Source organism: Meles meles, chromosome 2 (assembly GCF_922984935.1).
Source record: "Meles meles chromosome 2, mMelMel3.1 paternal haplotype, whole genome shotgun sequence".
NCBI classification, from domain to species: Eukaryota; Metazoa; Chordata; class Mammalia; order Carnivora; family Mustelidae; genus Meles; species Meles meles.
The window spans coordinates 207,608,320-207,634,266 of record NC_060067.1 but is presented as its reverse complement, the minus strand read 5'-3'; the positions used below and the strand labels follow the sequence as shown (position 1 = coordinate 207,634,266).

The window sequence follows — 25,947 nt, the reverse complement described above, 5'->3', positions numbered from 1 at the left end:
TTTTTAAAAGGTTAGCATCTCCTTCGCAATACCTTCTTCCAATTAAAATGAATAATACACAAAGCGGCAGGCTCGGTGGTAGTTCTGTGCTGGGCCTTTGCTAACAGCCTTGGAGGCTACAAGTGGAAAGGCCTTATGACCATAATCTGTTAGAAATTATGATTTTCTAGGTTTCGGGATATTAATATGAACATCTGCTATCACTCACAAGAAAATCAGGAATCGCACAAATAGTGTTGCTTTGTGCTTCTCAACAATTACTCCAGATACTAACATCTGCATGTCCTCATTCCTTTGCTTTTTACAATATATATTGCAATGAGAGAGATTTTGTACGATGCATGTTCATGCAACTTGTAGTTTTAGAACAACACTATTTTCCTACGTAGTAAGGGCGTGGACTTGTGTTTTGTTCAGAAAGGCGCTCGGTAAAACAAGGAAAGCTGGACGCAGAAAGAGTTGACCTTACTTTTGTACTCCAGGTGAAAGCCAGCAGCTGCCACACTGATATCGGACTGGAAATGCAGGTAGAGCTGGTTGGAGGTGCTGTTCAGAAGGGCTGGGACTGTGGTTCCTGCAGGAGACATGGGGTAGAAGAGTCATTTGACAAACGCGTTCTCTTTTCTGTCTATACTACAGATGTGGTGTCTGCTTCGGTTTGCAAATCCCTATGGCCTGATGGCCACCCGTGTAATCTGTGCCCTGGCTCTAATCCTTCTGTACTCTGAGCCTTTCTCTTGTTCTCATACCATAAAGTGGCACATGTTCTCTGTTCTCCTCGAGCTGACGCGACATCTATCGTCTCAGTGCACGAACTCACCAATTCTTACGTTTCCCCATGCACTGGCTTCTTACATTGCATTCTTCTTCTTTTTTTAAGATTATATTTATTTATTTGGGAAAGAGAAAGAAGAGAGCATGCACAAGCATGGAGGGGGGAGCAGAGGGAGAGTGAGAAGCAGACTCCCCACTGAGCAGGGATCCTGACGCAGGGCTCCCTCCAGGGTCCTCGGATCAAGACCTGAACCTACGACAGACGCTTAACCAGCCCAGCCACCCAGCTGCCCCTCGCACTGCATTCCTTTAACGACACAGTCATTTTGGTTTTTTGTTTTGTTTTGTTTTGGCTTGAACAGAGAAGGGACAAAACTTAAATGAGCATGTCTTATGGAGGCCCAGGGGAGGGGGGAGGAGAAATGGGGACAGTTAAGCCTGTCCAATATATCCAATATATTATTGATAAAATGCTGCTTTTTTTTTTAAAGATTTTTTTTTAATTTATTTGACAGAGAGAGATCACAAGTAGACAGAGAGGCAGGCAGAGAGAGTGACAGGGAAGCAGGCTCCCTGCTGAGCAGAGAGCCCGATGCGGGACTCGATCCCAGGACCCTGAGACCATGACCTGAGCCGAAGGCAGTGGCTTAAACCACTGAGCCACCCAGGCGCCCCTAAAATGCTGCTTTTGACTCCGTTTTCTCTCTTCTCTCCTTGTCTGCGCCATGCTAAATGATGTTCCCATTGAGACTGGCACATGATTCCAACTAAGCACTGTGAAAAGGAAAAGGCAGGTTTATGACAAATCATGTCTTTACTCAAAATGTTCCGCCTGCGTTGTGACGACCGACAAGTCAGTAGGAGATGTACAGACGTTGAGGACAAGAGTGACAAAGACATGTGATACTGGAGGGGGCTGAGGAGAAGAAGAATGTCCATCAATAGGAATTTTAAAGTATTCTGGTGGGAGGCATTCCATAGGGAAATGAAAAGCCGCTTTAAATTCCGTGTTCTACGAGCACACACGCTTTGCCGTCTGCACGGCCTTGCTCTCTCGAATGCATACTCAGCACTGAGGAGACTCGAGGAAACACCTGCCGGGTCCAACTCACCATGGTGTGAGCAAATTACTAGACCAAGCTACCCTGAAAGAACCCTATTGTGTCAAGAAAAACACTATTTCAAATAACAGAATAAGGAGATAAGCTCATAATTATCCAAGACAGATGAACACTGTCAGAGAGGGAAGCTCCTCCATCATCCTTCCCTCTCCAGGGTCCCGGTGTCCAGCACCAGCTCTAAGGCAACGGCTCCAGGTGGGGACTCCAGTGGGCCTCACATCCTTGGGCGTCCAAAGGACCTTCGGAGATGGCGAGCGCAGTTTAACTCTTAATGCAAGCCTGTAAACGCCAGCCAGCCTCCTGCGCTCCTCACGCCGGTCAACAACACCGTCGGCACCTCCTCCCCCGCCATCAGAGCCTCCCTGCTCTCTGGGACACCGCACTCCTCTGCAACCTGCCCACGGACTCCACCTCGCCCGCCTCCCCCTGCCCCTTCACCGCCATCACCCCAGTGCCCTCCACCTGCACCCGTGAGCTCGAGGAGTGCAGCCCTCTCTTGGCCTGTTTTCTGAACCCACTGTTGTCCTCAGAGGGTTCATTCTCTATTCAGGAGCCAGAAGAAAGGATTTTTTTAAAAAATGAACTTATGATTATTTCATACCAAAATTCTCATGGATTCGTGAGATCTGAGAATGGAATTTCAGCCTCCTTGATTTGGCCTGAAGATCTTGCATGATCTAACCACTGCTTGTATTTCTAGCTGCTTTTTCACAACTGATTTTCCTGTTTGAGGTGTCCCCATAATTGTAGCCTGTTTCTCTTTAACCCATTTTACCTTTTTTTTAACATTCGATTATAATTAATGTACAGTGTTATATTAGTTTCAGGTGTACGATATGACTCAACACTTCTATGCATTACTCAGTGCTTGTCCCGACAAGTGCACTCTTAATCCCCAACACCTACTTCCCCAGCCTCCACCCCCCACCCCCATGATGATGACCGGTGTGTTCTCTACATCCAAGAGTCTGTTTTTTGTTTGTCTCTCTTTTTTAATTTGCTCATCTGTTTAGTTTCTTAGAATCCAAACATGAGTGAATCATATGGTAACTGTCTTTCTCAGACAGACTTGTTTCACGTAGCAAAGCACTCGCTAGTTCCATTCGTGTTGTTGCAAATGGCGAGATTTCAATCTTTCTCATGGTGAGTAATAATCCATCATGTGTCTACACCGTCCTCTTTATCCAGTCATCAGTCGGTGGGCACACAGGCTGCTTCCGTATCTCGGCTGTTGTAAATCACGCTGCCATAAACATGGGTTAGCGAGGATCCAGAGAACGGGGAACGAACCCTCTTACACTGTTGGTGGGAACCCAAACCAGTACAACCATTCTAGGAAACAGTACGGAGTTTCCTCAAAAATTAAAAACTGAGCTAACATGATGTAATAGTTATTCCTTCCTAGTCCTACTCCTTCAACAATCCCCCCTCCCTTCTCACACCAAGTCACTCACTTGCTCATGCAGTAAACACGTCTTCGTCAGCTTGATAAACCCATAAGCTTCCTCTCCAGACGCACCAGTTACTTCCTGGCTACGCACCAGGCAGAACCTCCCTGGTCAGCACAGAGCCTCAGAGCCCGGTGCGTCATTCAGCAGCTGACGAGAAGAGACAGAGGGACCCATCCGTGAACCACGGAGCTGTGGGAGCATCTGCTCTGTGGCCCACAGCTGTCACTGCTCTCAGCTCCCGCCTGGGGCTGGAACGACTTCCCACACCCTCGTCCGCCTGCTCCTCGTTCCGCACACAAAACCAGCTTGTCACAAACGAAGAATGCTTGTAAATTTCATTTCTAGACATGGATAAAAGACACGTTTCATTGACATTTTTAAACTTTTAATGTGCTCTGAGGGCTCATCCTGTAGGCCGGGGCAATTCAATCCCCATCCTGACTGGGGGTCCCTTCCCTGCTCAGAGTGAACAGCCCCAAACACTCGGGTCTTCCACTCTTCACATCACATCTGCTCATTCCCTGAGTTCATAGGGGCCCTCAGTTTGCAGCAGCTCCGAGGTGCAGAGCCCGTCTTCGGCCGACCGCTCTCGGCCTCTGTCAGGGCGTCGCACACGCACGCCCCGGTCCTGCCACCTCCCTGCAGCCCTGTGAGCGATCCCACCGTAACTTCAGTCCCCGAAGGGCGTGGGCCTGTGGAGCTCCTCAGCCTCCTTCTGGCCATGTCGCTGTTTGCACCCTGAGCCTTGCCATCCTCTCTGCTTTCGGGAGCTGTGGGTGTGGAAGTCCAGAGCCAGGAGAGGCTTGAACCCAGGTATGACAACTGCTGCCTTTAGACCATACCAAGTGCAAAACCAGGCTGTCTCCTGGCACGAGGTCAGGAAGAATGCCAGTGCAGGGAGACAGAAACAACATGCCAATAAGATATCGTGTCGTGAGTGCAGATGAGCGTGTTGCCTCCATTCTGCAAATGCATTCTGGACTTTCCGTCGACCTTGGATTAGCTCTGACAGTCTTTCCCTGCATTTACCCAGGGTCACACTCAGCTCGAGCATTTGCCTTGACATCTCTGGCCCGTCAGAATCCAAACCGTTCCTCACCCATGCTGGAAGGAGGAGAGTGAGAAACGGGAAGAATACGAAACATTGTGTGCACGGTCTGACTGTGCGCTGACTGTGCGCGGGCACACTCACAAGTATGTGTGTGGATAAATTCCTCTGGAAGTTGGATCCCTGACATATGTGGGGTCTGTGTCCCAAACACCTTCCTGGCTGTCAAGGCGGGCCGCTCTGAGAGGTGATGCCTTTTCAGGCCTGAGGTGTGAGAGCACGATTCACTGTAAGAGCACTATCGTCGTGTGTCGCATGGGTGATACTTAGAAGAGATTTGAAGGTTTGACCCAGGTGTTGTCTGACCTCAGTCTGAGACAGAGAGAGGCAGACACATACATTGTTCTTCAACCATAAGCCCATCCCGGCTGGTTAGCACAAATGTATGGAGAGAGACTCTTGTTGAAACTACCTACTAACTGAGAGTTTGCATAGGGGGTGCTGTAAAGAGGGGTGACCCTATCATAGGGTCTCACTCCCATGTGGAATGTAAGGACTAGCACAGAGGGCCAGAGCGGAGGGGAGGAAACCTGAAGGGGGAGACATCAGAGAGGAGGCGAGCCATGAGAGACTCTGGATCCTGGGAAACAAACTGAGGGTTGCAGAAGGGAGGGGGTGAGGGACAGAAGTGGGTATTGAGGAGGACACGTGTGGCGGTGAGCACTGGGCACTACACGCAGCTGCGGAGTCGTGGACACCACATCAACAGCCAGTGATGCCGGCTACACAGGGGCTAAATGAACATAATTAAAAAAGGAGGGGTAGCCTGGCCTGCTCCCCAAAACAGAAGTAATTATTCCGAGAAACACTGTCTCTCCTCCCCCCAAAGAGGGCACACCCAGGGCCTCTGAGAGGAACCTGGGAGGAGGGAGGAAGGCAAGGAAGTTGGCCCAACTCAAGACACACCTGCCAAAACCACTGATTTTTACCCACATTTGTTGATTGTGTATGATGCTTGCTGTCTTCTCACTCTGGTATTATTTTTGTAATTTAATTTTTTTCCAGTGGTTTTCCAACTTTTTACAATTGTAAAGCCAGTGTCCTTACCAGAGAGTGTTGCGCAGGCTTCCGGTGCGCGAGGTAGTGACGGAACAACCCCGCACAGTCGTTCCCGCTCATTGCAGCAAGCGTCTTAGTTTCTGGGCTGCCCACACAAGCAGTTTTTGTAGATTTCGGTAAAGTTTGCAGAAAGAATAATGTTGCAATAGATCTAACTCATCTAACCAGATCTGCTCTCACACAGCCTCTGCATGACCCGTTGCCAGGCGTTACCCGTACTGGGTGATCAGTGACAGTTCCCATTACCTTACTCGGCTTCATTAACTAAAACTCTTAAAGCACAGCTGCGTCTCCTTGCTTCCCACCCCTGGGTCTTCTACCCAAGGCTAGAAAATGACCCAGCTCCCATGTCCTTCAAAAACAGCTCCTGGCCACCCAGGGCTGTAGCGACACAGCTTTTCTCTGAAAGCACATGTAGGACAACACGTCCCAAGGGCTTCCTGCTAGTTTCGTGCCTCTCATTGGGAGACGAGACTCTAATGTACACTTTCCAGAAGCTACTTCACTGCCTCCGGTCCCCACATCTGCACACACGGGACCCACTGCACATTGTTCGACGTTTTCGTCTGCTCGCCTGCAGTCGGCCGGGTTACAGTGGGGTCAGAAAACCCACGACCACCCCGACTCCGACACAGATTCATTCTGTCACTGAAAACATTTAACGCGTTCCCATTCTAGAAGGTGGAGACGATGTGAGGTCCCGGACCTGTGAGTCGTACGTGACTGTGTATGGAGCGATGCTTTGGGATTCACGTTGCTTCTACGCACTACTGCTAATTGTAGCAATTCCTGAACCACGTCCCGCTCCTGCTCCGACCTCGATCAGGAGAGATCGCCACCAGCTCTTCTGCAAAAGCTGCTGGATTTTGATGCCTCAGGTGACACACAAAACACACACGTGCCAGTTAGCCGGAGAAGCTGGGAGGATGCTGGGCCAGGAGCACCTGCTGCACGGAGAGTGGCCCCTGGGGCTCCTCCTGGAGAGGGACAGCAGGGGGAGACTTTCCCACCACACAAAAGGCAGCTGGGAGATTATGTTTTAAGTGTTGCCACAGGCAGTATATTTATGATTACATTGTTTTAGTGTGACCTACATAGAGCAACACGCAACAAAGAAAACGGAGAAAGGATGTGATTGCCCCTACTGATTCTACCTTCACCACAGATATTTACTCCCCCTTGATACGGATTGTCAGCTACAATTGGTGTGATTTTTCATGTACTCTATTCATTTATAATTTATAACCTGCCTACTCTCAAAAATAATTTTAGACGGCTTACAACATAAGCCTTACATATTCAGAGCTGTTCAAACAGAAATAAAAATTCTAAAAAACACGAATTTATTCAAGAAGTCAGTCGGTTGTTTTTCCTGAAGTGCGTCCCTCTAACAACTTCTTGTTCTTGTTTGTTTGTACTCAACCACTAACTTTCAAATTGGGTTCGATATTCTTTCATCGATATTTTTAAAAGTACCATAGAAACAGAAAATTTTAAATACTGATTATGTTTTTTAAAATATTCAAATTTTATGGCTGATTTGTCATTTTTTCCATAGAAAGTCTTTTTTAACTCTCCTGTTAAAACATTTCAAATCATCTCTACCTTAAAAAAGTACAAAAGCTTCCACATACTCACTGTCTCTCCACATAGCATATTATAATTGTGTCTATCTCCATCTCCCATTCATTTATGTGTACATGTAAAATTGTCGTATCCTAAACCGTTTGTGAGCAAGTCGCAAAGGTGATGGCCTATTTCTTGTAAAAATTCAGTACGGTTTTCTTATAACAGAACATGGCAAACTCTAAAAAACTAACAAACATGCGAGTTTACGCAGCAGAGATGTGACACACAGATCTCGTTCGATTTCCAAGACTCTTCTTTCTGCTAGCAAAGGGATTCTGTCTGTGATCACTCAACACATTCCATCTTCCATTCCCTTCCTCTATTTGATACTTTTGAAAAATACAAGCACATTTTTTTGTGTGGAATATTTTTCAATTTGAGTTTGTCCGACAGTCTTTGCATTTGGGCAAGAATGTCAAAAGGCGACACTGTATTCCTGCTGGGTTGTCTCCTCTGCTCCCCGCTCGCTCTTGGGGTGTGAGGGAGCTGGCTCGTTCAGGCTGAAAGGCTGCATGTCATCCCAGCCCTGCGTACACGGCATCATGTCGGCTGTTAAACCAGCCAGGATGGGAGCGTGTACACTCCCGTGATTGCAACCCAACCCGTGGAGCTCTCCGGTTTGTCCGTCTGGACAGCAGGTGTACCAGCATACCAGTGCGAACCTTGTTGCTTTCTTGGTGACCTTCACGTTCACGCTTGGCAAAGGTGGCATCTGCCAGGCTCTACCCCCTGAAGTTACCACTTTCCTGCTTTTGATGAGCACAGATCCGGTGGAGACGGACAGGCACGGTGACTGCGTACGTGCTGCTCCTCGCTGGAACTTTACAAGTCAGTTAGCACCCACTGATGTTCCAGCCTGAATCGTTAATGATCTTAACGGTTGCCAAATGATGGTGCTCTAATTCTGCCTCCTTCTAGATTTATTAGTTTGCATTCTGTAAGGGAAATCTTTTTCATTCATTTCATCGATGCACGTATCCTCTTATAGCTGGATGGATTCATAGATTTCTATTTTATACAAAGTGGTTCATCGTGTATTTTTTTTTTCTTCCTACCAGAGCCTTGAGAGATGAGCCCTCATTTATCCAAGAACACTTGGCTCTTCTAGGGAAGACGGTATTACATTGCTATTTAGAAGCCAAGATTGGGTACTAGAGGGGTTCACTGCTGCTGGGCTGCTGTTTTGTATTTGTCAAAAAACAGAGGTAAGAAATACGCACATGTGCATGCTTACTTTTTAATTTTCATCTATACATATTAAAACCACAAGTTCACCGTGATACCTCTCGTTCAAAACCAGTTAGCTTTCCTCATTTCCATTTTTCTAACTTCTTTCTCCAGCAGGAGAACCCTGCAGTACTCTCAGTGTGACTTACGCCCGCAGCTCCCGTGTATGCCCCCGGCCTCTCAATGATCCCCGCTGCTGGCTTGTTCCGCCGCTCTCTGCATAGTCCCAGACTGTACCAAATACACCCAACACGTATATGGACAAAGAAAGTCAGCCAAAATGAAATCTTAAAATTCATGCCATCCCTCACAAAACTAAGTTCTACTACGAAGATGCCATGTTATGTCCCCTGGGTTTGAAACCACACTTCCTCACAGCCTCGTGAGTCTGTCCAGCAGGCAGTAAAGAGGAGATCCATGGCCAGGAGTAAAATGAAGCTCTGTTTTTTAAATTTGGGCAAATGTAACATAACCCTCAAAAAAAGAGGGAGCAAGGCTTCTGAGAACCTGTGTGGGTGAAGGATGAGGGTCAAGACCAAGGTTTGCCTGTGGACTCACACAGTGAAGCACACATGTAGAAAGAAAGAGATGGAGAGACACAGAGGGCTAGAAGACAGAACCTAAGATAATTTACCCCAAAGCTCGTAGGGGTGAAGATAGGACCCTTCATATACTTGGTCTCAGCCAAAACCTAGACAAAGAAAGAGACAGACAGGCCCCAGTGATCCATGAGTAGGAGGATGAGTTAAGAGAGACCAGTGATGATGAATGTAGTGGCATCCTTCCCTCAGCGGGGGTCATCAGGTTCCCAACCCCAGAGCAAGAGGCTCTCACCATCAGAGAAGTCATCACTCTTCCCTTGGGTGAGGGTAAGTGAAATGGCAGCGAAGCCTCAAGTTTCCATGTGGAACCATGTGCCAGGTGCAGGGTGTAAAGCCTCCCTTCCCCTGCTGTCGCCGTGTCACATATAGCGTCACACAGTGGTCCCCTTGAACCACACGGGGTATATGCTAAGACCCCAGTGAATGCCTGAAACCGCAGATGCACCAAACCCTGTGTATGTTACGTGTATTTCCCTACACGTGCACACCTGTGATAAAGTGTGATTTGTGAATTAGGCACAGTAAGAGATGAACAACTAAATACAACAGAATAATTACAACAAGTACCATAATAAAAGTTTTGTGAACGTGGTCTCTCTCTTCCTCTCAAAATATGCTACTGTCCTGTCCTCACCCTTCTCGTGACGGTGTGAGATGATGACATGCCTGTGGGACAGCAGGAAGGGAGGAGAGTGACCTCAGCATGTGACAGAATGTCAGGCTGCCACTGACTTCAGACAACATGTCAGAAGGAGGGGCGTCTGCCTCCAGATGGGCCACCGACGGTTGGCGTGGGTAATTCAGACTACGGAAAAGCTAAACTACAGGTGAGAGGAACTAATATATGTATGTAGAGCATAGATTGGCAATTTTCTAGATTATTTTTCAGTTGGACATATACATGAACCATGAGTCATTTCTTCAACTGAACATACCTTTGGTATTCACAATGGCTACAACTGTAAAAAAAAGTCAAATTTGTGAACACGGCTCTCGCTCATTTTTTTTTCTCCCATGGAAGGCACATGTAGCGAAGGCAGAAAACAGCCCAGACGAGGACGATGTGTTGATCAGGCTCATTCACAAAAACAAAACAAAACAAAACAAAAAACAAACAAACAAAAAAACCCGCTATAGTCTGGGAGGATGGAAATGTCCTAGAAACAATGCAAATCTCCCACAAATCAAACATCTTCAGGTCATCTCAAAAAACATATAAACTTTAGGGGCGCCTGGGTGGCTCAGTGGATTAAGCCGCTGCCTTCGGCTCAGGTCATGATCTCAGGGTCCTGGGATCGAGCCCCGCATCGGGCTTTCTGCTCCACGGGGAGCCTGCTTCCTCCTCTCTCTCTGCCTGCCTCTCTGCCTACTTGTGATCTCTCTCTGTCAAATAAATAAATAAAATCTTTAAAAAAAAACATAGAAACTTTTGAATATTAAACTAAAAAAATCTAAGTGGTCTCTTTAACTTCAGAAAACAAGTATGTTTGCTATATTGCAATTTTATAATAGATTTGCATATGGGACAATGTTGTACACTTTTTAATAAAATCTACTTAAGTATAAAGAAATTCAACCAAGTGCCTGGAAGGACATATTGTCAGCCAGACTCTTCATCCTTGGACTATTCTGAGCAATAGGAACATCCTTGTTATTCACAGTGGACTCCTCCAACCACACCTGAGTTCATGGTCACCAAGATCGTGATTACATTTAGGATAATTCACGGTGGTGGTTGTGGGAAGGACAATCATGTACTAAGAGGCTTGGGGTTCTGAGCCAGTTGGCATCAGCCTGATCTCCCAGCCTCTGGGAGGGGAAGGAGTTGAATATTGAGTTCAATCTGTATGCAATGATTGAAGTAATGATCCCTACAACGTGAAAAACCAGTTAAAACTCTAGACAGCAAAGTTCAGGCGAGCTTCTTGGCTGGTGATGCATGTGTCCCTGGAAAGTGACACGACCTGAGGACAGAGAAGCCTCAGGTTCAACACCCTCCCAGATGATGCTCTATGAGTCACCTCATTTGGCTGTTCCCAATCGGATTATTTAATAATACACTGTACTCATAAGCATATTGCTTTCTCATGTTCTGTGAGTTACAGCAGAGAATTATGCAAACTAAGATAAACCCCCAATTTGTTAGCCAATCGGTCAAAGCGGGGGTGGCCTGGGGACACTGAGCTTGGGACAGGCATCAGAGGGGAGTTGGAAAACCAGGCCTTCAAACCATGAAGTGTGTGCTAACTCCTGGTGATCGTGGCCAGAATCATATTAACTGATACTTATGTCAAATATTTTCTAAAAGATGGGGATGACGGAGAGCACTTGTGATGAGCACCAGGTGCTATTTGGAAGTGATGAATCACTAAATGGTCTGCCTGAAACTAGTATTACATGGTATGTTAACTAAGTGAAACTTAAACGAAAACTTAGAAAAACTTAAATGTAGCTAAGATCTATACATTTAGCTAGAGGCATTGTTTACTATTAAAAGTGAACCCGGTTTTGACTTAGAAATGCATCTTGCCTTCTATAGTTTCAATTCTACTGACGGACAATAAATTTAAACTTGCACACACAAAATAACAGAAAAAAAAAAAGGTCTTTTCTCCTGGCTATTTCCAAAAACTCAAACAAGGAAGAGAAGATGAATTACTACTGTTACTCTTTTCCGCATATGTGGGCAATGTCTTTCCTTCTTTTATTATTGTTATCATTTTTCAGGAAGCCATTCGTGCTGGCCTGGGTCAGTCATGCAACTATCTGCAGGGGCTGACCCCGCTCCCTGTCAGTGACGTGGACGTCTGCGTCTCAGAGTGCTCAGTAACACCCCCGTGACTGAGAAAACTCGGTGGAAAAACCAGTTCCACGTTATACCTTCTCTTTGAAAAGTCAACCTAGTCCGAATATTAACTGAGAAAATACAAAATCACACATCTGAAAGCTAAGTTCACATCGAGCCGTTACGCAAGAGAAGGTTTAATACAGGCTGATGTACATTAATTGATAAATAAAAATAAATCTGAACAGTAAAATTTGAACTTCAGATAAAAAATGGCAAAACACATCCTTTGTAAGTAAGTTTTATGTAAGAAAAGCATAAGGAAGAAAGAATATATTCACAGTACTGTACTCTATTTGTTGAAAAAAATCCATGTTTAAGTGATTCTATGGGGTCCAAGCCCACATTGTTCAGGGCCATCTGTGTAACAGACACAGGCTCTGGACCACACGGTTCCATTGCCTAGAACATTTCTGCTCCCCTTGATTTATCTGCCTATATTCTGCTGATCGGTTAAGATACTATCCTTTTTCTGAGATATGTTATGACATCAGTTAAGATACACGTATTTTTTATTTTTCTACCAAATCCTAGAAGAATGTTACTTTGGATCTCCTTTCATACCCACGCCTACCTGGAGTGCTGCATATTAGCCAGAAGTTAGATATTATTATTTATATGATTATTATTAGGAATTATTCAAACATATTTTATTTTAACTATTATTGTGTTTTGCTGTCTGGATACAGATTTTAAATCATGCGGTTGCTGTTACTATTTTTAGCATCAAAGACTTTCTTTTTATTCCTAAGAACACACAGGGTACTTGATGCACAGAGAAGGTGCTTCGAGCCATCGCACGCTAAGCCGGACTGTGACAAGAGCTGTGCGGACGGGAATGCATGAGTCTTCACAGGGAGGAGAGCATGGGCGATGAAGCCCGAGGGACTGGGGCACTGCCGGGGACGGTGGGAGATAAAATCCCAAAAGATCCATGATACCGAAACAGACGAACATCAGATGGCGTGTGAGAAATTACACATCAGAGTGGTGTTTATTGCACAAACTTTAAGTGGCCTCATAAAAAATGTGTTTCTATTTGCTGGAATCCAGAGACAGGATCTGGGGAGTCATTTAAGAGGAGGTGAGTAAGTGGAAGGTGTGGGCGCTGCGCACGGCCAGCCGCCATCCGCCAGCATTTCTAACCCCCGAGCAGCGGCAGAATAGAGACACATGGAGATGCGCACAGAGAAGCCAGCAACGTAGTCCAGCCTGGGCGACACAAGGCATGATCTGTGGGCTGGGGGACACTCCTAGAAAAGCTATTTTTTCTCCGTACAATTCTGGATGATTCTGAAATGTGTGTGCATCTTTGTTCGTCACTTGTAACGCAAGGCAGCGGTAGTACTGAGTGCAGAGTGCTGGTCTGGGACTCAGCCTGGCCACTCGGGGCTCAGGGCCATCACTGATGGTGACGCGGGCGAAGGGCAGGACGGCGATGCTGATGATGGCTACTGGGTCGGGAGTGTGGGTGCGTCCGTGCCGAACAGGGTGGAAGGGGCAGGAGAACCTGCCAGGGTGAAAGAAAGGGCAGACCGAGCGCAAGGGCACTGGGTATGGCCTTGGCTGCCACGGCCAGTATGGAAGCGATGTGTGCAGAGGTTGCAGGTGGGAGAAGTAGCAAGGAAGGACTGCATGGCCGCCGGCCACGGTTCACGGCTGGTGGCCCATGAGGCGGCATCTGCAGCAAAGGGTCAAGATTCCCTGCGGTGCTGATGGATCAAAACACTTGCCAGTCTCAGGCCTGAATGTCCCCGCTGCAGACTGCCATTTCTCCGGACTGCCTAATCTCAGAGGACATGTCTTCTCCCGAGAACGGTGACCTACTCTCTGCTCTGCCCCCACGTCCCGTTAGTTACCCTCACTAGGTCCTTTGACTGTGGCCTCAGCCCCTCACCTGCGAATGTGCTGTTACCTGCCCCTCCTGCCCTGGGAACAGAGCTGGCCCTTGGCTCACCTGTTGTGTGATGGGCTGCTCCAAGGGTTCAACACTAGCCACGCTATTACGGGGCTGCAGGAGTTTGGTAGGAAAATCATACATCGATCTTTTTGTTGCTGTTGTTCCTGTGCCAGTGTTTGATGATTCACAAACGAAGCCTGGGGGGCTGGTGTCATCTTACCTGAGAAACTTCCCAGCCTGGGCGCCGTCATGTCACCGCCATCGTAGATCTCCAGAGAGTCCCAGTTCTGCTCGGTGGCAAAACTTATGACTTGAATCTAGCAAACAACAGTTTTCGGTTAGTGTGTGTGCTTGGATTAAAGAAATGAGCCTGACCATGGGGGGTTTCCCATGAAACTGAATATCTATGCATAAGAGAAGCATGAAACCTAGAAGAATAAACCATGAAAAGATATTCAAAAATTTCTACAAATGATACTTTTGACTGCTTTTATCCTAAAAATCTATCATTGTTATCCCAAACAGAGAAATGCAATTAGGAACACATTGCAGAAGCAGTAAGAAAAGGGAGACAGGCTATGGTTTAAATATTTAAAATAACCATTGCAAAATAAATAAATAAAGCAATGCAAAAATAAATAAATAAAATAACCAAAACAAAACTAAAATAAAATAAACCAATGCAAAAAATAAAATAAAATAAAATAACCAATGCAGAAATAAATACTAAAATAGAGTAAAATAAGAAAGCAAGCACAGAAAGCGAACACAGAGCTGGTGAAACCATGTGCATTCAGGAGTTCTGGGCACGAGCGGCTTACCTGAATGCCTGATCCTTCTGTAACTATGATTTTCCAGATACAGTTTAAGTTGTTACCATATGGTTCCGGGTAGCCAGGGGACAAAATTGTACCTCTGCGCTGAGTGAAATTGCCACTGCAGGGGACTAAAAGACAAAACCATATCTCATAAAAATACGGACCGCGAAGGACAGCGTGAATTTGATGCCTCACCGTTCTTTGCCGTGTGATCAGATAGTCAGAGGCCTTTCCCAGGGAGTGTGGTCCTGTAAATGGTACTTGTAGCCAGGGTCAGATTGAGTCTGGTCTCTTAGAAATTCGCAGCATTGCTAATAATTACCTACCATATTACGAGGTTATAGACCTGGTATCTAAAAGTTAATTTCTTCAAGCTCTCTAAAAGGGGTAGTACCTAACACTGGCATCTCTGAAGGGAGTTCTATTTAGAATAGTGTTATCCACACGATGTAAGGAGCTTTGCAGAGTATTGTCTCCTAGAGGCAGACCCGAAACTCCAAAAGATATTAATGGGATTTATGAGCAAAGCAGAGCAGAGAAGAGACGCTGGGAATGGGCAGGGGAACTCAGAACTAATCATGACTGCCCTAGAGGTTCTTACACCAAATGAAGCAAATAAACTATAACTAACGATGTCATTGTTATTCGGGCCGCATTAGCCTATTACTTTTTAAACCTTCATCAGCACACATTTATTAAAAAGGACATTACACAATACAGCAAATCACCATTATAATGATTCTTCCCCAAAATGAAATTACGTTCTATACCCACGGCTGGAGAGTTAATGGCATACTTAATAAGTATTGAGAAAGAAAACATGTTTCATCCTTTTTTATCTAATGAGTAGTTTCATGAAACGTGGTCATCTTTAGGGTTTAGCTGCGACTCAATTACGTCAGCTAAACTGCATCGTCTTTTGACAGGTCTGGAGCGTGACCAGATGTTGGAGACTGGACATAAGCTTCGGGAAACGGCTCTTCAACCAGCTGTACGGCTGGGCTGGGCAGCCTACGCAAGGAATCCCGCCTCCTGGACACAGGCTTACCTATGCAGCTCGGGATCGTGTCATTCCACTGAGCTAGAGCATTGGGCACGGACTGACAGCGGATGGCCGTGGAGCCCTGAAGGAGGTATCCCGGGTTACACTCGAATCGGACGATTGAACCCGCGGAAAACTCCGAGCCGATTCTCCTTCCGTATCTGGGCTCGGGGATAGAGCTGCACTGGGTGTCGCTGGTTCGAGGCACAGCTAGAAGCAAACACACAACACAGCCTTCTGTATCTTCCTCGGGAAGCCAAAAAAGCCACTTGGAAGTAGAGTTAAGAGGAGTCCAGAGAGAATTTATGTTAATATGAGAATTAATAATGCTTTCCGCAATTTCTAGAGGGATGATTTGGGGAGCACTTTCCCATCTGCATTTCATCTTCTTACCAACCCCGAGGACTGCCTGATATTCTCATTTCAGACGAGGAAAATGTGGCATAAGGAGCATTAGTGCCTTATGAGAATTGAGTGATATTCAGGCAATTAAAATTAATCAAGCACCCAAATCACCGTGCTCATGATAATGAGGTGACTAAGAACTTGTTCTTATACTCAAAGACCTTAGAGCCTAGTGAGTATAACACGGCCATTGCGATGCAATAACAAAATGAAAATAGAACTCCCCCATAGGACCCAGCAATCTCACTTCTGGGTCTGCAGATGCAAACAGTACGCACATCAGCATCTCAAAGAGATGTCTCTCCCGCCATGTTCAGTGCCTCTCTGAAGGAGAGCCACGCCACGAAACAAGCCTGGAAACAAAGGAAGGTCCACTGATGGAAGAATGGGTAGAGAAAATGTGTTATATCCGTGTAGTGAAATACTATTTAGCCTTAAAAAAGAAAGGGTTCTGCCATTTGTAACAACATGGACACTCCTTCTGCTCTCCTGATGAAAGTCAAGATGCCCCGCACCACTGCGATTCCCCTGCCAGCACCGGATTCAGAGCAAAAGCGCGCTGTCTTTAAGCCTGCCCAAATCACCGAGCACAAACCTCAATCCTATTACCAGCCCCTCTTGGAACTTTCTTGTGAGACACCCCCAGGGTCTCCAGGTGTGTGGTCTTCACGGAGGCAGCTTGTTTGGTTGCAGGTGTGTGCTTATGGTCCTTGGTGGTAGCTGAGAGCAGGCGAGCCTCGTTCAAGGGTGGGGTGAGGCCTCCATTTACCTTGCCCATTGGAATTCTCCATCTATAAGAGATTCTTCTGCTTAATCCTAAGGGCCAGGGATCCAGTTTGAAAAATACGTCCATTGGCAATGACGCCTGTTAATTACGCCAAACCAGCTCTTTGGGAAACAGACCTGGAGGTAGGCACCTGAAAATACATTATTCTGTCTTCGTTCTGGGCAGTTCGCTAGAAGTGAGTCTGTCTCTATCGTCACCAGGATCTTCTCTATCAGACTGTGCATGTCCTCATGCAACGGTGTAGGCCTCGGAGAGAATGTGCCTGTGTACTCGTTTTCTTTAAAACAACCCTTGCTCCTCACACTGCTTTCCCAGCAGGCTGGCTTCATGTTTGGAACTGAACCTGAGCAGTGGCAGACGCCACGTGGGTCACGGCTGCTAAGCAAGCGCTTCTATGAGCCTTGAAGGCGGTAGGCGATTCTGACAAAACTGTGCTTGAGTTCAGTGTTGATGTGTTTCCTGTCAGAAGGCGATTTATTAAATTATATACTAACAACTCCAGCTGAAACAATTAATGATACATCAGAATGACTCTTTTTGTAACTAAAAACAAAATGTGGAATAACTCCCATATTATAATAAAAATTGCTTAGAGCTCCTATTTGTTGAATTTCTATATATATTTTGTTACAGTTGAGCAAGTAGCATGAGAGCAAAAAGGAAATGAATAAAAAATATCCCATGGAGGCTTCAATTCTCAAGAATTTTTTTAACCCAAATGGAGAAATATCTCCAAGGACCACTTTTCTACTTGTCCTGAACGACAGGGAAAGCCCCCCATTCTTCATGGCAAATCCTCCACACCTATGTAAGAGGGCTCATCCCTGTTTGTCCGGGTAGCACAGCCACACCAGGGTCCCGTGGATGGGCACAAACACACTGTCAAGGTCATTCGGACCCATGCCACTATTGAGCCTTTCTTCACAAACTTCATCATTGTCCTTTTTAAAGGAAAATAATAATAAAAAAACACCTGCATTTGGATGAGATTATGAAGGACACCTTTTAGAAGAAGACGTTCCCAAAGTGAGAAGAACAGCTGTGATTCTGCAGAGTGGAACAGAAGCCAGCAGAGACTGAGATGCCGGACATCCATGCAAGGTCTGGGGAAAATCGGTGGGCAGCACCTTTTGCTCTCCACACGTCCTCTGGTTCCTGCCCTTCCCCTGGATGTTTCGGGCAGCATCAGAGAGAAATTCCATCCTCTGCGGTAATCATACTCTACATCTAGCAAATGGTTTCCTACTGCTGTGGCACAGAACAGAAATCAGCACCATGGACAGCGAACGGGGGCTGAGGTCAGAATGAGTGAAGTCCCAGGGCTCCTGTGCTGTCCCTAGCTAGGAGCTGGGGCTGGACTCTGGAGCTTCCAGAGCACGCACAGAAAGGGGAAGTGTGGAAGATGCCTCCTGGATCTCCACGGCCCCTCTTTCAGGGCAGGTATAACAAGAAGACGACAACGACCGCCATGATAATAATAAATCCGAAAGCACATAGCAATCACTTGCAAAGTCTAAGTGAGGCGGCCGTTCCGGTTTCATTCATATCTATTTTTCACCAGGTGTGTCTATTTTTCAAAATCATTCTGTTCCGGTCGTTGAAAAATCGGACTTGAGCAGCCATTACTAGTCAGTGAATTCAAACACACATCACTGAATCATGACCAAAATTTATGCTTATTCATCTTGGTAAAACCTATGTATTTTATAAACTTCCATACAAAATGTGAATTTCTTAGAAGTGAAAAGCCTTGTAATTGATGCCATCTAAAAGGAGATGAAGCCTGGTGAAAATCAATAAAGTCATGCATTTACGTGCCGTGGAAGGACCTCGAGCAAAGGAAATTTTAGTGTAAGTTCTTCCTCCCCGAACTCAGAAAATGCATTTCCATGTGTCTACATTGTTCCTCTGTTTCTTGTAATGCTAAGGAGAGTGAGTCTTGCCATCAGAGGATCCTGGACCAGGAAGCCCTGAGCTAGAGAATCTGGGAATCTGGACTGGGAGGCGAGAGGCCGTTTCAGGTGAGGCTGCGTTAGAGTTGTCTATGCAGCTAATACACCTCAGAAAGACAGGGATTTGAGGCCAGCTGACCTCTGTAAGCTGGGCTCCGTGCAGAGATTTGATCTAAAAATGTGCCCTCCTTTTCCCCTTGAAATATTCAGTAAGTCCTACCTGGTTTACTAAGTTTGGGATGAGTGACTATTTTGAGAGAGGGTAGTGTTGAATTCTACATGGAAATACACAAGAAAATGATTGATATGTGGAAACAGCCAAGGAGTAAACAAAAGACAGTTCAAAATAGTATTCTGTTGATGAGGGACACTGGCAACCATCATGCTAAATTTTAGGTAGGCTTCATGGTGAGCGTAGAGCCACACGTGGGGCTTGAACTCATGACCCTGAGATCAAGACCTGAGCTGAATCAAGAGTTGGAAGCTTCACCGACTGAGCCACCCAGGCACTAACCATAAGTTTAGTCAGCCACATTCGGTCCGGAGCACAGGCAAAGCAGAAAGGGGGCGGGCAGGGCAGGAAGGGTTGGGCAGTGCAGGGATGGGGAGCAGTGCAGTTGGCTTAGAACCATCCTGTCATATACCATGAACCTGGGAACAAGCAGGACAGGAGAAGAGTGTCTGCTCTGCCTTAGTCGGCCTCTGTGGATGCACAGACTGGTTCCCGTGTCATTTCCAGTATTGCTAAGGTTGATTCTAATACTGTAAGGTGTGTATTTGGGGGCCACGAAAAGTCTGTGAAGGCAATGTAAGTACTTTATAGAATAGCTATGGATGAGAATTCCTCTCATCCTGGAGGAATCAGACTGTGCTCAATTTGTTAAGAAACAGTATGTAAGTCTCCCACATGGAGGTTTTCTTAGGATGACATGAATTCTGATTTTCTCATTGATCTAAGAATACATTGACTTTAGGTGTAATATATTTCTTTTGTGCAGTAGCAAAGATTATCTAAATGTGCAGAACCACATTTCCTGATTGTGGGTCCTGCCAGGGTCTAGGTGTGGGAGGCTAGGGAGGAGAAGAAAGGCTTAGGCATCCCTAGGAGCTGGGAGAAGACTGGGAGGAAACCTTCTCCTGCATGCCTGAAAGGAAATCCAGAAAGCACTGGGATGTATTCGTGTTTACAAGCCAGGTGTGTTGCTCTCCTGTCTTCATGGGAGTGTGTTTATGCAGGACAAATACTACAGCGGTCCAGGCTGGTGCAGAATTCTGGAACAGTGAGAGAGAGAGATGCTCACACTTCAGTAGAATCCCTAGATGTTTGCTTGTGGTGGGTTCCCACAGCATCTTTTCTTCTAAATTCTGTTGGATGGTCATACCGCTGAGGTGTGTGGCTGCTGAATCAGAGGCAGATGCCAGGTTGCCCAAGGAGGACAGATGCCTGAGCCACTTTTTCTAAAAGGTGCTCAACGGTTGCAGAAACACATTATCTCTTCTCAGTCTCTGTCCGGCGCACACCATCCTTACAGGACTGGTGACCCGTGAATTGGTTGCTCCATCCCGTGTAGATAATGTCCTTGAGTCTTTAATTCCATAACGTCTCGCAGCCAAACAAAGTTCTTCACAGGTGCTGAGTCAAACCAGTGTGGAAGAGCTATTTAAAGCCTTGTATTAGGAAGGGTCCCCCCCATTAGCTTCCTTTGGGGTACTCGTGGGTCCTAACTCACTCTCTTTCAAATACACCCTTCTACCTCAAAGTAGCGTGGAAAGCAAATGAAAAACAGCAAAGGCATAAGTCAATGAAGACACTTTGTGGAAAAAATAAATAAATAAATAAGCCTCTATCACATCCATTTCTCTACAAAATCAGAAAGACACAAAGTTCCTCATTATTAATGCCTCTTTATTAACCAGGATGACGTGGAGGCCAAGAGACAGCAAGCCTGGCTTCCACACCCTGGTCCTGCTGCCTTGTTGGCCACAGAGGTCTCTAACAGTTCCGTATAACACAACTGTTTGTTAACAGGGTTAGACACCCTATCATCACGGGCGTCACAAAGTCCCTGTGCAATTTTAGGCTTTAATAACTTGGGAAAGAATGAAGCCATAAGTGGTATACAAAAGAACTTTCCAGGAAGTTTTTACACGATAGATTGCAAATAATTCCTTGGCTTCCATAGAACAGACATCTTCCAGAAGGCAATGTTCAATTGAACTTGATGTATACATTGAAAACTTCCCCAGGTGCTCCTCACTGATTTGTAAATTGCGTTCATAATTCTAGTTCTTTACTTCCAAAGGATTTAGCTTTGATAGAGACATCAATTTTTGCATAAACTCACTGTAGGCACAAAGCACGAAAAGGAGGTGTACTGAAATTTAATATATTAAAATATTGAGGATGTTAGAGTCATTATATATTCGTAAAGACAAGGAGGATTTATTCCTCTTATAAATGATTTTCTTTCTACTTTTCTGTTTTAATTCATTGTAATGGTAATATGTTACTTTAAACCAAGAAATATAAGTTTTAAAATCATGACTTCTGATGATAATATTTGTAAATAGGATAGACATAGGGTCAGTTGCCTCAGATATTTTATTGGATGATCTGATTGATTTTCTAATCCTATCAAAAAAACAAAGAACACCTCTTATCAAGATGGACAATGCCAGCAACTTGAATTTTTCCAGGATAAAATATGTATTTAAACCAAGTGGTCCTTGGTATCTTTATATGTTACCCCAACGTTTTTGGGTTTGTAAATTTGCTTCTGCAAAATAATATAATTTATTTAAAGAAAATTAGGAATGAGTAAGAGGTAAGTTGCCTACATTGGTCACTGTCCAATAAAGCTCATTAAAAATACTGGTTTAATTGTTTATATTTTAAGAAAAGGTGTAATTTAGAACAATGTAACTGATTGTAATTGAGTAGAAATATCACTGAAGCAATTACTGCCTACACTGGGTCAGAGATACTTTTCCTGCTGTCTGCTGTCAGATACCTTCCTATTTCTTTTCCATTCTTTCTCAGACTGTCATATTGCTGAACACAGAAGAGGTTTTATAGCAAAATAGTCTATAATTTATAAACAATTATTTTATAATTATAGAGTTTATAAAAATACTTTGAGGGCTTGGATGTTGCCATGTTAGAGTCTTAGGAATGAGTTATGAATGAAATGACATCTTTTCCATATTTTTTTTTAATAAACATGATGGTGCTGCCTAGTACGTTTTCTGGAAAAGTCTCTATTAAAGGAAGAAACCAGTGCCAGTAAGTGAAGTGATCTTCCTCCACTTCTGAAGAAAATTTTAAGAGCAGCAAGTAATCTCTCTAGCCTCAAGCAAAACTGAAACCTAGAAAAACTAAGCATTTCTTCTTATTTTGGAACAGACAGTTTATCTCTGTAGATGGTGATCTCCGTCACATCGCAATCTACACAGCAATTCCAAGTTCCATCCAAAGGCCTGCTTTGGTCTTCAGAGAAACTGTAAAAACTGTTTATGTATGTTCTTTCAAGTTAATGTAATGAACATGCAAAACAAAGGTAAACTAGAAATAGGGGGGAAATCCTCATTTTTAAAGAATCTTTGCACAATCTTACACATTTTGAATACTAATTTTAAAATATAAATATAAAGGTTTCAAAGTGTCAAAAGTTGATAGAACACAAACAAAATAAAACAGGTATTTAGAGGGATGGGTGCATGGGCAGTATTTGGGGATTTGTGATTTTGTGAAGTCGCCTTTTCAATAGTTTTTACAGGAAGGCCTGCAATTGTACAATGTGCTTAAAGGTATTTTATTAAAACAGTTACTAAAATCTAAACTATCATGAAACACTTTGCCTAATTACATAAAATACTGAGATGGATGTGAAATCCCTTGGCAAATGTGAGGAGCTGTAAAAGGAGATGTGGTCCGCACATTTCCCAGTGATGCCGGAGCAACGAGCTGTTTCTGTGTCTTCGTAGAAGCAAGATCCTATTTCAGTGTCAAAAAGGAAAGTTGTGATGTTCTTGTTAAATCGTTTGGATATAAATATACGAATACTCTCAATTTCCTAAATATAAAACAAAACCACGCAACAAGATATCTTTAGTGCTTTAACTGAGCACAGCGTGGGAGCAGCTCCCGGGCAGACCCCAGTGCGCAGGTGAACTTTACCTTGGTAAACGAAGTGGAAGCCCCGGGCAGACGCTCCGCTCTTGGCGCTGAATCGCAGGAGAATCTGATTTGATGTCGCCAAAGGCAATGTTTCACCTGAGGGAAAATCAGAGACCATACAGGAGATCCGCGGGAGGCACCGCGGGGGGGGGGGGGGGGGCAATATTTTGGAAAGTAATTATTAACTTGGAATTTCTCATGTAACTTTTGGACTTCTGTGAAATCTCCCTTTGGGTTCAGGACTCAGACATATCGTATCTATCAAGATTTTAAGATGGTTCGTATCCATTCATTCTGTTCAAGTGTAGCTTTAGCGATCGTCTCACGAAGTGGGCACCAGCAATGGGTCTGCCGGCGGACAACGCGGGAAACTGAAGAGTCCGACTTATCGCCGACTCAGAATCAACTACATTTGATCGTGACTTGCTGGGATTTTATTTAAAATAAGAACATTAAGAAAATCTGAATCCAAAGCTGATTTTAAAAATACTAAAGCATTCAGAAAACAAAAACAAAACAAACAAACAAAAGGTCTGAAAACATATTTCCACTTTTTAAAGTACACCTGCCCTAGAGGAATGGTCTCTCTCAAATGCTGTAACAGGGCAGGTGAATGGCATTAGCTTTTCAGAGGTGAATTTGTCTCTATGTATCAATGTTTTAAATCTGTGTCTTCTGATGCATTTCCAGACATTGCATCATTGGACGTTGGCAGGAAATAATAAGCTTAAGACCCTTGGTTAATAATAGGGAAAACCCGGAAATAATCAAATCCTAACCTTGGTGGGCAAGAGTTTGTGACGCACTGATGTGCCTTGCTTTGGTAAATGATGAAAACGCACCAGCGGTAGAAACCTTGCAGTTTGCACAAGGTCCAAGTCCACGAGGGGCTACGTAGATTAGGCTGCATTGACCAAGTGAATACTAATCAGCACTAAAACTAATTATTTTGGGTGTATATTCATGTTTTTTTAAATTTTTTTAAAAGATTTTATTTATTTATTTGACAGAGATCACAAGTAGGCAGAGAGGCAGGCAGAGAGAGAGAGAGGAGGAAGCAGGCTCTCTGCTGAGCAGAGAGCCTGATGTGGGGCTTGATCCCAGAACCCTGGGATCATGACCTGAGCGGAAGGCAGAGGCTTTAACCCACTGAGCCACCCAGACTCCATTTTTGCTTTTATGCAAGAGTTTGGCAAAAAGACTGAGTTGTGAAATGACATCCCATGTTTTATGAAGACACACGATTCCATGCATTCGTGTGCCCATGCTCATGTCGGTGTGTGCACATATGTACTCATAGGCATGTACGGGTGCGATGTCTCCCTATATGTGTGTATTTAAAGGCTGGTAATGATTTAGACCAAAACGTTGATACTGTTTATCTCCAGGAAGATCATGAGACATAGAAGAGAAAACAGAATACACAAGATAGTTTATTACCCCCTCTTTTCCTGATGTTTGCCTTTGTTATTGAGACGGATATTATATTTTCTACAACGTTAATAAGTAAAATGATAACGGTCAGTGGTTTTATACGTGGGATAAAATACAGTTGAAATTTTCCATCAGGAATAAGGTTTTGTTAAACAAGCAAGAAAACTCAAAGAGGATTGCATTCCTCTTTCATTAAAAAGAAAAAAAAAAACAACAAGTTCAAAATGAATCATTCTGGCTGTCTAAATAAAATTCAAGACAATATTCATTGAATATTTACCTGAATGTGACCCAGAGAGCGAGCTGAGAAGTCTGGCTTGTGGGTGTGTTCCATCAAATAATTCCGCCAGATCGTTCAGTGCCGTCTGGAAATAGGCAAATTGTCCGAACACCACTGCAAAATAAAGGCGGAGGGTTGGCATGTTGCTCTGTCTCGCAAATAAAGACATGGAGATTGTGGGTGTCCTACCTATTTATTGGTTTCTCCAAAGATCGTGATTCTAAGAATCCTGTAGAAAATGATTAACTGGTTTTCTTTCTCTCTCTCTCTTTTCTGGGGTTTTCTCTTTTTCTAAGATGTCTTAGTTGCATAAATAATTTTATTTTGCTTCTTGATGACTTCATACTTAATAATACTTCCCCATAGCATTTGAATATTAATTGAATATTAATTGAAATTGAATTAATTGAAAACTAATTGAATGTTAATATTAATTCTTTTCAGTATTACATTAGGATAGCACAAGAACAGCCACAAGGCCCACCACGTATTTATGAGCAGTTAATGGCATTTTATGGGGACAGGAATCAAGACACCTGTTGGCTTTAAAATCAACCCAAAAAATTAAACTAAAAACATGCCAAGTTGTAAAAGAATTTAAAATTCTTTACTTAGGATTGTTACGAGGCCAAATTCTTATGAGCTCATTGCAATTTATGCAATGTCAACAACATGTTATAGAAATTGTTTATTGTCATTCCACTGCACAGCTTTATTTTCTGATACACCATATCAGTAGAAGAACACACCTCCTCTCAGTAGAACACAGCTGCGGATTTCACTACTTCAAACTTCGTAAATTATTTTGTATTCAAATTGACAATAGGGCCTTTATAACATTTAGAAACTCTTGTGACTTGGCATGTAAACCAGGACCAATGGATTCTTATTTATGCATAAGGCTTACACTAGAATCATTCTAAATCATCCTGAGCAAGAAATGGATATGGGCATGTCAGGTACACACGTCAGAATTTAATGAGGGAATTAATGTAAGTGTTGGTAGAATGGAGGGGCTCTAACTGTAACAGCTTGTGTGTGTGTGTACATGCGTGTGTGCGTGTGTGTGTGTGCGCGCGTGTGTCTACACATGCCATGTATCCTATTACAGGTGTGCAATACATATATACGTGTATAATATGCATCACATGTAGTGAACAGGTAATAAATATATGCACACCCATATACACATATTTTAAGATTTTATAATTCCTTTATAATTTCCTGGAGAGAAACAATTAAGGAAGCATGGGAGTAAGGGGACTTTCCCTGTGCATGAGATAGTCTAAAACAAAGAATTAGAAAGAGGAAGAGAACGTTATGATTTCCACACGGT

General features: G+C 44.3%; 1 protein-coding gene across 1 annotated transcript in view; it reads right to left on the bottom strand.

Annotated features, from left to right (window-relative positions):
* The window catches only part of CSMD1 (CUB and Sushi multiple domains 1), a 2,021,046-nt gene that overhangs the window by 205,923 nt on the left and 1,789,176 nt on the right, over positions 1 to 25,947 (bottom strand). The window contains exons 32-37 of the mRNA XM_045997494.1: positions 24,612 to 24,725; positions 22,898 to 22,993; positions 15,583 to 15,786; positions 14,538 to 14,662; positions 13,937 to 14,033; positions 470 to 574 (exon numbers count right to left, since the gene is read on the bottom strand). Coding sequence (XP_045853450.1) covers positions 470 to 574; positions 13,937 to 14,033; positions 14,538 to 14,662; positions 15,583 to 15,786; positions 22,898 to 22,993; positions 24,612 to 24,725 — 741 coding nt within the window. The remainder of the gene's footprint in view (positions 1 to 469; positions 575 to 13,936; positions 14,034 to 14,537; positions 14,663 to 15,582; positions 15,787 to 22,897; positions 22,994 to 24,611; positions 24,726 to 25,947) is intronic.